The sequence below is a fragment of the Anarrhichthys ocellatus genome, unplaced genomic scaffold (assembly GCF_004355925.1).
Source record: "Anarrhichthys ocellatus isolate YVR2014 unplaced genomic scaffold, GSC_Weel_1.0 scaffold26, whole genome shotgun sequence".
NCBI classification, from domain to species: domain Eukaryota; kingdom Metazoa; phylum Chordata; class Actinopteri; order Perciformes; family Anarhichadidae; genus Anarrhichthys; species Anarrhichthys ocellatus.
Window position 1 is genome coordinate 1,105,604 of NW_022280056.1, and position 12,075 is coordinate 1,117,678.

General features: G+C 39.4%; 2 protein-coding genes across 4 annotated transcripts; both read right to left on the reverse strand.

The window, feature by feature from the left end:
• Positions 1–546: 546 nt before the first annotated feature.
• On the reverse strand, positions 547–5,944 carry LOC116391617 (uncharacterized). Of its 2 annotated transcripts, none has more exons than XM_031862382.1 (11): positions 5,383–5,944; positions 4,684–4,885; positions 4,473–4,505; positions 4,054–4,172; positions 3,227–3,338; positions 2,989–3,021; positions 2,868–2,909; positions 2,545–2,778; positions 2,160–2,263; positions 1,741–1,906; positions 547–1,647 (listed from the first exon to the last, which is right to left on the reverse strand). In XM_031862382.1, exons 1-11 carry the CDS (start codon positions 5,445–5,447, stop codon positions 1,603–1,605), a joined length of 1,155 nt encoding a protein of 384 aa, XP_031718242.1. In that variant the 5' UTR covers positions 5,448–5,944; the 3' UTR covers positions 547–1,602. The 2 variants fall into 2 exon arrangements, with proteins under 2 accessions (XP_031718242.1, XP_031718241.1); XM_031862381.1 differs by having other exon boundaries at positions 2,989–3,024.
• Positions 5,939–11,056, reverse strand: rusf1 (RUS family member 1). 2 transcript variants are annotated; one of them, XM_031862380.1, is made up of 14 exons: positions 10,743–11,056; positions 9,630–9,707; positions 9,432–9,546; positions 9,305–9,350; positions 9,110–9,142; positions 8,902–9,007; positions 8,345–8,446; positions 7,456–7,526; positions 7,163–7,347; positions 6,770–6,827; positions 6,625–6,689; positions 6,406–6,528; positions 6,263–6,328; positions 5,939–6,158 (listed from the first exon to the last, which is right to left on the reverse strand). In XM_031862380.1, exons 1-14 carry the CDS (start codon positions 10,890–10,892, stop codon positions 6,073–6,075), a joined length of 1,284 nt encoding a protein of 427 aa, XP_031718240.1. In that variant the 5' UTR covers positions 10,893–11,056; the 3' UTR covers positions 5,939–6,072. The 2 variants fall into 2 exon arrangements, with proteins under 2 accessions (XP_031718240.1, XP_031718239.1); XM_031862379.1 differs by having other exon boundaries at positions 9,305–9,546.
• Positions 11,057–12,075: the final 1,019 nt, after the last annotated feature.

Consider the following 12,075-nt stretch of genomic DNA (forward strand, 5'->3'; position numbering starts at 1 on the left):
GAAGGTAGGCAATACAATCTAATTTCCTAAATGTATTTTTAAAAATCCTGTAGCATATTCAGTATATGAGCACACTTCTTATTTGTTGCTATTTGGATAGACTCGAAAGTACTTCCTAAATTCAATCCAGAAAGGTTCAAATGATGAGCAAGACCTCGAGAACATTATGGATGTTAAATATCCCCAGTAGAATTAGTAAATTGACAGTCCGTTGAACTTTCTGGTTTTTGTTTTCTTAGCATGATACTACATCCTTGGCTTCCAGCTTAATTTAATGATTGGTTTGAGTGACCGAATAATCCTTAATTTAGTATCAAGTCTAATTCTAGTTTCTTCTCACTGGTGGGTTCTTTCATGTGTGAGGACTTAACTTCCACCTCTGAGCCTGAGAGCAGCTGTCCTCACAGGGAGTGGAGCAGCTGAGCAGACCACAGCCGAGAACAACAAATAGAGCAAGCTGTGAAAGATCAGGGTTCTTCTTTCCTGTTGCGTTTGTGACGTGGTTGGCTGGTCAGCAGGCGATTCATGATACAGAACGATGCAAACATAAAAACGAATACATTTTTAAAATAGTTTTCTTTGAAAAAACTAAAATCTTTTAAAATGTAACAATTCTTTAGATTTAGGAGGTTCTTATTGAAAACATGACCTCTGAAACTCAGCAGTTGTTGTTTGACACATTTGTTTGCTAAAGATTTAAAATGTGTGGATGTTTTTTTTTAACCAAAACACTGAAGTCTGTAAACAAAGAGGCTCCAATTTATCTTTGCATAACTTCTGATTGCCTGAGCAGGTAATAGATGAGATTCTTATGTTGCAGATGCTCTACTGTACATACTGCATATGTTCATGTTAACACGTTGAAATAGTTATAAGTTCAAATCATGGTGCTGACAATATCTAATACTGACAAATGCCTTCATTTTGAGAGCATATTGATTACACAGGAGTATATTTGTAGTCACATTTTTCGTCTCGCATACATCAAACAATTCTTATTGAAAGCAAGTTTATTTACATGTTTTACATTTTATACACAGACAAACAAATCTGTCACAGCAGCCTTGAAAATACAAATAAATCCTGAAGTAAAACATAACACTGTTGTATCCACCAGACTCATAAGGTTCAAGCACAAAACATCTCTTTTCTAAACTTTTGGACATTAAAAACATGCATTACGTTTGTTATGCTCTTTCAGCATATTTAAATACAATGTTGCATTCTGATATGATTTCCAAAAATAGCACACAAGCATGAAAACGGCCTTCTACTGAGCCGATGGACAAGAAATAGGTCAAAACCTAATTTAGATTGAACAGATTTGAAATGACAGCGAGTCACTGACAGAGTGAAAGATGATGTAGAGACACATTCCCACTGTGGCCTGAATAACTACAGCACTTTTCCATGAACGAAAAATACTAAAGTGAAACTCCTCCATATTTTCTTAAACTGCTTTGAGATTTCAAATTCACTGACTTTCTCTTTCTGAAAAACACCTCGAGAAAATGCAGATATTCCATGATCCCAGAAATATGTAGAACATTATATTACATATACACAAAAATATATTCAACTCACCAAATACACTTCAGATATCTATCTAATCACGAAGGCACTCTCTCTGATCTTGGAATAAGCAAACTGTGGAACAGAGAGGCAAGAACACAAGAGTCACTTTACAGTATCACAAAACAAAGGCTCATCAAACCTCAAACGTTCAAAACCTTCACTTACATTCAGTCCTCTGGGGGATTGGACGGGCTGCAGTCCCGTACAGCAGAGCACTGAAAAGGGCCTCTCCATCGTCTTCGAATGCTCTTTGAAACACAGACTGAACACCTTGGCAGGCAGGTAGACGTCCCAGTCAGCTGCATGCTCCTCTATTAGATCGCCTACCATCCTGTTAACGAGCAGCAAACAGAAAAACATGGGAGTCATGATGAGAGATGTTTCAGTGACATGCATCCATCAGAAAATAATCACAGGATACACGTGTGCCCTGCTGAGAGGAGCGACAGTAGACGTTTGTACAAAAAGTTGACTTCAATGTTTGATTCACTATATGTTTTATATTCCCTGTCAATTTAGAGCTGGAAGATGCATTAATGCACTGCAGATACAGTATTTATTGTTATATTACTGTAAGTGCTGACCTGTCAATCAGCTGCTGAGTGATCAGATCCACGGTGCCCGTCTGCTGATGATAGACGACCAGAGCGACGGTGATCTTCAGCTGATCTTTCAGCTCTCTGTTGATCTAACACGGGGACACATTCACAAAGTGAGACACTGGCTGATTAGGACACAATGTTACACAAACACTTTATTATAAAACTAAATGTGTGGCGACCTAAAATGCCATCTGTCACTCCATGGAAATAGTAATTAAAGGTTTTAAATTCAAGCTGAGGAGACAATAACTCTTCCTTGCATCCAACTATGTCATATGATGAGGATATCCACATAAAAAGTAGAACGTTTTCCCTTTAAGCTCTCTATAACAAACAATACGAGCAGTTCAATCAACAACGCACTCACTTTGTGGACTATGTCATGAGGCAGTCTGGAGAGGATCCTGATCGGGTACCCAAAGTGGGCGATGATGTCGACGATGTGCTTGGCGACATCCGTAGGGAGGCACGACTGCATCGGCACAGCCTCCACCCACTTGGAGAAGTAGTCCGTCACTGTCAGGATGTACTTGTGTCCATTCAGCGTTTGGGGAAGCGGCCCTCTGACATCCAGACCAAGCCACTGCCACGGCTCCTTCACCTGCCACCACCACATCACAGTGAACATCACAACCACGTTGGGTTCAGTTTAATGCCGCAGTACGTTCAGGTGATCCTGTTGTAACTCACCTCTATCACCTTCTCAAGATCCTCACAGTCCGTCTGTGAACACTACAGACGAGCACTTGATTAAAACACGTCGTAACATAGGAGTCAAAGAATAAAAGTTAAAACCATGAGGACTACTTACACTCAAATCATCATCTGGAGCCCACTGAACATCCTGCTGGTGAAAAATGACACAATGTCCAATGGGATATAAAGATGAAAAAGTTTTTGATAACAAACTGCAATAATGAAGATAAACATCTGACACAAAAGGCTTTGATTTGTCTAATGTCATACCACAATAATGAGATTAACAAGTAATGAAAAGATGTTGATTAGAAATTATACTACATATATTTATAATGTATAATAAAACGTACCTGTGGTGAACAGTAATCTCCGTGGAAGAAGTGTGGAAATGACTCTATCTTCATCAGCCCTTCATCTACTATAATCCTCCATTTGTCATTTGACTTTTTTGGGTCATTGTCCCTGAAAATAAACAATAAAAAGTCAACACATTAAAGAAGCAACAATCCAAAAAACACTTAATACAGGAATTCAGGTTCCAACTGAAAGTGCTCTGTTACTTCCTCACAGTATTAGTAGAATAATTAAAAGCTTGTAGTCGAGCATCACAACTAAGTTACAATATAAATGTGTAAAAATGCAACATGTGAATTAAAATCACCACAGTTCTGGATTAACACACTACTCATACTTACATTACTTATGTTATTTTGACAATCGATACATCATTTCAATAATTCATAATAATAAACACAACAACAAAAAACCAACTAATATTCACTAGTTACAGCTGAAACTATTTAAATATGTGTTGCTTTTCTTTGTCTGACATGATAAATACTAAATATACATGATATTAAATATACATGATATTAAATATACTTGATATTTGTGTTTTGGACAGTTTCACCAAACAAAAAATTTGAATTCTGCAGATTAATTGATAATGAAGTTAATCCATATTTACAACTAGGTCTGTCAATAATTCACACAAACAATATTATCACATTGTTTCTTTTTTGGCCAATGAATTACATACAAGTGAAGGGAGGCGGAGAGAGTCTGTGTGCGCACACGCACGCACACACACACACACACACACACACACACACACACACACGTAAAGCCAGAATAAACAGTGGAGGGTTAGGACAGAGCCAAACTTTAAGTGACTTACCCAGCAGGCTGTTCCTCTGTGTGGCTGAGCTCTTTGTTCCGGACTCTTCTCTTTGCCGTGGCAGTAGTGATAGTTGGAGACGGAGCTGGACTCGTCTGTGAGGCTTTAACACCAGCTGACTGGGTTCACGATACAGAGAAACAACACACAGTGTGTTCAGAAACCTGAACTGATCGTCATTGTAAGCGACTAATATACTTATATTAATAGACTCCATGGTGCTTAAGTGAATTAAAGACAGAATTCATGTTAACGTCCTTGTTTTTTTTCAACCTTAACTCAAAGCAGCTCAATCTGAGCAAAATCTGAGATGTTTTATAACTGCAGAGAAAATGGACCAACAAGCTGCTAAAATGACCACAAATTAAAGATGAATCACAGAATTTGAACAGTTAAATGTTGATATAACACACTCTCACCTTGAATCTCTTACTTCTTGTGTTGATGGAAGCCTATATCAGGGAGCAGTGACAGTGATTACATGCGATATATTCAGATAATTATCATACAGATGAAGCTTCTGTGCTACTAAAGCGTTTCACTGTCTTGTTCTGAATAACTTTCTCGACTCTATGAGCTGATGTTGTATTTGTTACATGATCCAAAGACACTGAGTAACGACAGACAAACCTCTCTTTTCTGAGTCTTGCCAGGGGATAAAAATATGGTGGGAACTGCATCTTCCCGAAGTTTCACACATTTGCCGGTCCTGTCGATGTATTGCTCCTCGAAATGTTTGACGCACAGCACAGAGAAGCGAGACGGGGTCCAGTCCTTCAACTTCATGTTGATCAGCCATTTCTTGAGCTTTCGGGGATTGTAGACGGGAAATCTGTAGAAGCCAAAAACTCATTAAACCACCGAAACACTGAACTAAACCTTAATGTTCTCATTGGCAGAACTCCTGTTATTTTTGTTAAATATCACATGCACAAGGACGCCAGTAGAGCACTTCACTTAAGTGTTGCAATGTTTATTACTATTGTGATGGAGGTACGCAAAATATATACAATGTTGCAAAGTGATGAACATGTTTTGTAAGATCTATCTGAAGTCAATTCTGTCTAATAAATCATATTTATACTCTGTAAGTGGGTGAATCTTTCACTGCCTGACTCTAGTTAGCGTTATGCTCGTCCTGCATTCTCTTCTTAAATTCGTAGTAAATGTGCTAAAAATTCAAAATGTGCTGGAAGAACTTGCCGCTGAGTGGCTAACTAATGCTATTCATGCTGCTGTTTATGTTAGCTTTATGTTCGCTAGCTTGACTCTTCACAAATCTGCCGGCCGGCTAGCTCTGTTTACGAGTGACAAATGTTTAATACTCACTTAAAATACTTCTCGTCTGGCTCGCTGGAGCTTTCGCAGTCGTAGGCACATTTATATCTTCCCATTTAGTACACAATTTAGTTTAATTTGCGTCCAAACGAACCGATTTTGTTGCCAACAGTTGTTTGAGCGACCAATCAAGGTAGCAATAATACAACCGTAACATCCGGTCCCAATTTTCAAAATAATAAACTCATGACATATTTGAAAACTTGCATTAACAAAGTCAAATAATACATCTGACAATAATGACATCGTAATTGGCAGTATACAAGAGTATATGTTTGCTCATCTTGTATAAAAACCCTGTTGTTGAATATTCAACGGCATTTGTTAATTATACACAAACCGGAAATGCATATTTTCAGCTACTACCCAAAAATATTACTAACTTGACGCAACTGTTGCATCAACGTTTATTCTTCGTGTCGTATTTAATTGCAAATGAACGCCCTGCAGCGCTACCTTATGGATAAAAGATAGAAGGGCAGTCAGTTATATTTTATTTGTAGGACACATTTGTACACCTGTAAAAATCTAAATATTTCAGTACAAATATAGATTTCTTTTTTCTCTACTTGTATCATACACACAGAATGTTTTAAACAATGTATACTTAAAAACAACACTGTTTGATCAACATTAAAAACTGTGATAAAGAATGCAAAATGGCTGCAGATGTCGCACATCTCAGTGGTTCTTTGTTTTCCACTCAACCCTCCACTCATCCCAGTCCAGTAAAGTTCGTGTTGTGTCCCATCCTGCAGCTTCCACACCTGAAAATTTACATTGGCAAAAATAATGTTTTCTATTGCTAAATTGCACAATAAAAAGTTGGTGATTATTTGGTTAAATTAGCTTTGTGTGTGTGTGTGCTCACCTTTGAGAAATGGTTTGAAAATAGTGTCCATCATCTTGTGACTCTCATGTACCATTTCCCAGTTACCTTTAAAACATAAGAGCGTGTAAAGGAGAGAAAGCACTGCTGTTATTGTAAAGACATGAATGGAGGTAAAGGCTCACTTTGGGTTGGAGGGTCTCTGGATGTTGGAGGGCTCAACTTGCTGCTGAGCCACACAGCTTGGCACATGGCTCTGATTTCATCATGTACTGATGCTTCTGGTCCCAGACAAACGCATACACAGCCTGAGAGGAACACAGCAGAGTTATTAATAAACAACATTCAAAGTTATATGGCTCTTAAACACATTGTTCTGTGGAGGACGGTGGGAGATTACACACCATTTCGTACTCCCAAAAGGTAAGGCATGTTGTTTTCCTTCAAAGCCAAATTCAGATCCTCTGGGCTACAAAATAATAAGCAAAATTAGAATAAACTGTGTTATTGTGCTTCATTTCTCATCATATAAACAAAACATTGAATTACCTTTCTACCACCTCCTGTAGCCTCACTCCAAGTTTGATTGGCACCGTTTTCCTGAACTCTGTAAACAAGCCGTAGAATCCATTATTCTGAATGCACAAAATTAACATATTAATAATAGCAACATAAATAATACGACATTTATTTATAGAGCGCCTTTCCAAAGCAATTTTACAAGGTGCTGTACAGGGAAAAAAACAACAAACGACAGAATCATGAAAGGGTTCATCATAAAACAATAAGAACACCACCATGAGTAAAACAATACAAATAAAGAATAAGACATAAATAGACTTAGACATCCTCATATATTAATATATATTAATATGTATTCTGTCTCAATGCTGCAACAATTGGACACTTGAATTAGTCATGATGAAGATGTCACAACATTACCCAGGAGAACTGGTTCTCTCTGATTGGCCTCCAGTGGACTCAGGACCCGTCCGTCTCTCAGGTAACCCTTCAGCACAATCGAGAGCCGCGCCTCGTTTAAGGTTTCCATGACAACCGAGCGCACAGCCTTGTAGTTGGCGAAGAGGTGGAGGACGGTGAAGAGGAGGAAGAGGCTCACCGTCAGTCTGAGGGGACGGAGAGAGGTATGAAGACATGACAGACTCTTGAAAAAATGAAGTCCCTGTGTCAGATTGTAATGGTGATTTATACACGTTTTCTACATCAACACTTACATCGGATTATCTGTGACGATGGGAATGAGCATCAAACTGACCAGCAGTCCAGCCAGGTTCACTAAAGTCTCCTGTGGGAAATAAAAGACATGCAGATGACACAAGCACACTGCCCAGTGCAGACAGCTGTTCAGGGCTGATTTTAATGACGACTTTTATACATGTCACAGTCGGAAAAGCACATCTGTAAAGAATAAAATCAATGATTGCAGAGTTTCATTTAGCTGCTTCAGTTTCAGGCTCCCAGTATTGTTCATGTGGCAGAGCCATCGTTAAGTCAATATACAGTATATACTGTGATGTGCCAGTTAATAATGGTCCCTGGTATAATCACAATAGAAGAGCACATGAATGGGTGAAGGAAATAGACGTCTGTATTCACCACAACTGTGCACAATGTTATCCATCACAGTAATAGAAGATTAATTATTATACGCACATCTCGTAGGTTCAGGGCGATCAGAAAAACAGCATCAATAAGGGAAAAGGTAACGCCTCCACACTACTCCATGCCAACTGTATTTACGAATGACTGTTTCAATCGTACTGGGATCTTCTTCAGTTCAGAATGTTTGAACCACCCCCATATTTATACATCATGCACACAAACAGGTAAACAGGCTTCATGACGGCAGGCGTGGTTCATCCAAAATACATGGAGTCATAAAACATTCACAAACAATTAACAATTCAATAAAGTACATAAAACAGTAATACAAAAGCCATAATTCTAATTATCAGACATATATGTCATATTCATTATCACACATATCAGAAACTAAGTAAGTCAGTAGTTAAGTTTAAAAAAAAGGAAAGAAGACAATTGAATACAGTGATAGCTGTTCACTATGGGTTCCTCCACAATAAACAGTTAACGGTCATAGAGTACCTGACTGCCGTCTTTGGCAGAGATGTCGGCCATGTTGTCTCTGCGAGCCTGATGAACGGTCAGAGCCGCTCTGGTGGCTCCGCCTGCCACTCCAACAAGAGACTGGAGAAGAAAAACACACAGAAGTCAGCTTGTGTTTATCAAGAAATACATTGAAGCCCTAAACCTATAAGCCGACTGAATGTTTAGTAGTTCAACAACAGGATATTTTGACAATCCATCAGGTTTGATTGACAGTCTGCAGCCTGGTTCCAGACCTGTGAATGTAGCCACGCATTCTGATCAACAGGCTACCAAGTTAGGGCCAGTGGTCTCTGACCTTTTTTGGGCTTCTGACCCGTTTTCTTAGAATTGTTCGGGGGCTTTGGGCGTTTGATTAACCACTAACTTGTGAGTAAAAGCACTGATAGATAAACAATACTGTTTACTCACAACCTCTATGATTTATCTTCAACCCCATTAAAGGTTCTCTATTTGATATTCAGAACATTATTATAGCAGCAAACAACTTTGCTTTTTTTCCTTCCTCCCAGCTGATTTAAAGTTTGTCTTTTTACCTTGAATATTCCGGCTGTACAGACAATCAGGATGAAGCAAGCAGGAAAGTATGGAGCCAATATTTCCATGAACATGGCGATGTCGTTGAGGACATCAGCAAAAAGCCTGGTAGCAAATCAAAAGATAGAACTTTGAATGGGTTCATAATAATGAGTAGAGTAGACTGACCCAAGTCTTTTTAATCGAGTGCCTGAACACCATGCTTACCTCCACTTTTTGGCCTCAGAGTCCAGTTTACTCCTGAAACAAAGACAAAGAAACTGATCATGAAGAGGAATTCCCATCAGTGTAAGATGAGCACAAATAAAAAGCAAAAATTGAGAGCATCCAAACATTGTATTTAAGCTCCCAAAACTTTTATTGCACTTAAATAATGAAATGTATTTTAAAAAGAGTCCGTACCCTTTCTGCCAAGCGAAGAGGATTCTTCCCAACATGCCAGTTCCATCTGCAGAGAAGACAATTAGTTTGCAGGTTGCACTCACCGTGCTAGAGTTACATACATGTGTGGTGTATTTTAAGGGATAACCTCTTAGTAGCCAGGTGATTGTGGCTGCAGCTACCGTCGCCTCTTGGTTTCCAACACCGACACCTTTGAGAGAAGCCTGAGTAGCCAGAGTCCCTGACAGAGAGCTGGAAAAAGCCTGAGAGAGAGTGAAGAGCGTGGATGGAGAGTTTCAATCTGATGCTGACGATCTCGATAGCGTTAGTGCGTCATTTACTGTACCTGCACAGTATCCCAAAACTGGTACTGCAGGTAGTCATCACTGACGCTCTCTGGATAGCCCTGAGGCAGAAAGACACTCTGAAATACAAAGTCAAAATGTGAGTCTGAGGGGGGGAGTGGATGAGCAGTCGATGTAGCCGTTATATCGATGTTTTTCTTCTTACATGGCTATTTTAAGAGAGATTAAACAGTATACTTCAGACAACAAATGCATTATTTACGTTTTAAATAGTTTGGGCCCCAAAAGAAGAAGAATTAAATGATTAAAGCTTCCATTTATTGGTAGAGTGAACTTTAGTTTCAGTCTTAAAAATTCAAATCTGCACCACTGATGAAGAAAAGAAGAGATCAGACTAGAAGAGAATAGAATCCTTTTGATGCTGCTGCAGTGTTTATTGATGTATATGTTCATGCTGTAAATGGATATTCATTTTAGGATTGCTATTCATATTATAATTCCTCATTGGGTTGGGTTTTGTTTCCCTTCTTATGTTATACTATTATTAGATTAAAAAAATCATCTTATTTCTATCTTATCTTAGTGTGTTTTATCTTCCCTGTTTTTATGTTCATTCTTTGCTCATTTCCTTTGTTGAAAAGCACTTTGTGCTGCAGTTCTTGTATGAAAGGTGCTATACAAATGAAGTTTATTATTACTATAATTATTATTTAGTTGATGTTCCCACAGTGTTGCGTGACAGGAGAGAAAACTGTTGGAACTTGTTTTCCAGTCCAGAAACATAAAAAGTGAAACCTCGATCGCTATTGAACCATAATGGTGCAGTTTGGCTCTAAAACAGAAACCTGTTACTATTTAAATCTGCACACGTTATTTTACCAATGAATGGTGAATTCTTCCTTTCTAATTGAACTGTTGTATTTCTGTCTCTTTCTGTCCTTTAGTAGAGCTGGTTAAACTATTGCACAGCATTTTGTGCTCCGTGTACATCACATATCACACATCTATCTGTAAAGAGGACTTCCCACAACCTAAAAGCATGACCTGCCATTCAGAAATATAGAGTCGCTCTCTCAGACATTTGACAGGACACAATCAGGCTTTTGTGGCAGGAGATCACACATTTATTTTGTGGAAACGTTATAAATCCTTACTTTAAACGCTCCAACAATAGAGTTTCCTCTTGATTCACATTTACTCCCATCTCTTCTCCTCTCCATCACTGCATCCTTTGCAAAATACTTCCAGGACTCTGCACTGCCATATCTCTCTGTGGCCAGAACCACACCTCTAGCTGTCTCCATTTGGACCGTCAGGAGCGAAAAACTACAAGTAAGACTAAACTAACGAACCGACATATACTGCAGTCTGAAATACGCTGGAATGTATTCAATTTAAGTTCATTTTGGCTCAGTACAGGGTGAAACTAGACACAGCCTACGTGTCGTCCTTTCTGTCGTGGTTTTCTTTGAAGCACTTCCGTGTTTATTCCTCCCTCAGTTTGGAGAGTCCTCATTGGTCGATTAGGAGTTTAAGGCGGGGCTTCGATAAGACCCAAAAACTAGAATCAGAATCAGAGCCGTTTATTGTCAAGTACGTTACACAAACAAGGAATTTGACTTGGTGAATGGTGCATAAGAATAAACACAGTATTGCACTGTGTTCATTGTTCATTCGAGACATAATAAAAAAATAGAAAAATATTAAAAGTTACAATAAAATATGTTACACAAACAAACAGACGTTAAAACAAGTATATTATAAAAATGGCATGTGTATTTTAATATAGAAAGGATGAGCAAGGGAGTGTAACATAATTGTCCTGGGGATGTAAGAGTCAGAGTTGAAGATGGGAAGAAACTGTTCATGTGGCGTGAGGCCTTGGTCCTGATGGACCACAGCCTCCTCCCAGATGGAAGGGACTCGAACAGTTTGTGTCCAGGGTGAGAGGGGTCGGCTACAATCTTTCTTGCTCGCTTCAGGGTCCTGGAAGCGAACAAGTCCTGGAGGGACTGCGGATTGCAGCCGATCACTCTCTCAGCAGAGCGAATGATGCGCTGCAGTCTGCACTTGTCCTTGGCAGTGGCTGTGGCGTACCAGACCGTGATGGAGGAGCAGAGGATGGACTCAATGATGGCTGTGTAGAAATGCACCATCATTGTCTTTGGCAAGTTGAACTTCTTCAGCTGCCTCAGGAAGTACATCCTCTGCTGAGCCTTCTTGGTGATGGAGCTGATGTTCAGCTCCACTTGAGGTCCTGGGTTATGATGGAGGCCAGGAAGGTGAAGGACTCCACAGCGTCGACGGGGGAGTCACACAGGGTGATGGGGGCCGGTCGGGCTGCGTTCTTGCGGAAATCCACAACCATCTCCACTGTCTTGAGAGTGTTGAGCTCTAGGGTGTTCAGACCACACCAGGTCACTAGATGGTCAATCTCCTACAGTTTGAGGTACTTCTACCTTACTTTACGAGTATTTCCATTTTTAA

Coding starts and splice junctions, on each gene's coding strand:
- LOC116391617 (XM_031862381.1), bottom strand. CDS start 5,447: ATGGGAAGATATAAATGTGCCTACGACTGCGAAAGCTCCAGCGAGCCA. Junction 4,173..4,472: donor CAAGAAGTAAGAGATTCAAG/GTGAGAGTGTGT, acceptor TCGTGAACCCAG/TCAGCTGGTGTTAAAGCCTC. Junction 1,907..2,159: donor ACTCAGCAGCTGATTGACAG/GTCAGCACTTAC, acceptor GCTCGTTAACAG/GATGGTAGGCGATCTAATAG.
- rusf1 (XM_031862379.1), bottom strand. CDS start 10,892: ATGGAGACAGCTAGAGGTGTGGTTCTGGCCACAGAGAGATATGGCAGT. Junction 6,690..6,769: donor CTACAGGAGGTGGTAGAAAG/GTAATTCAATGT, acceptor ATTATTTTGTAG/CCCAGAGGATCTGAATTTGG. Junction 6,529..6,624: donor CCTTTTGGGAGTACGAAATG/GTGTGTAATCTC, acceptor TGTTCCTCTCAG/GCTGTGTATGCGTTTGTCTG.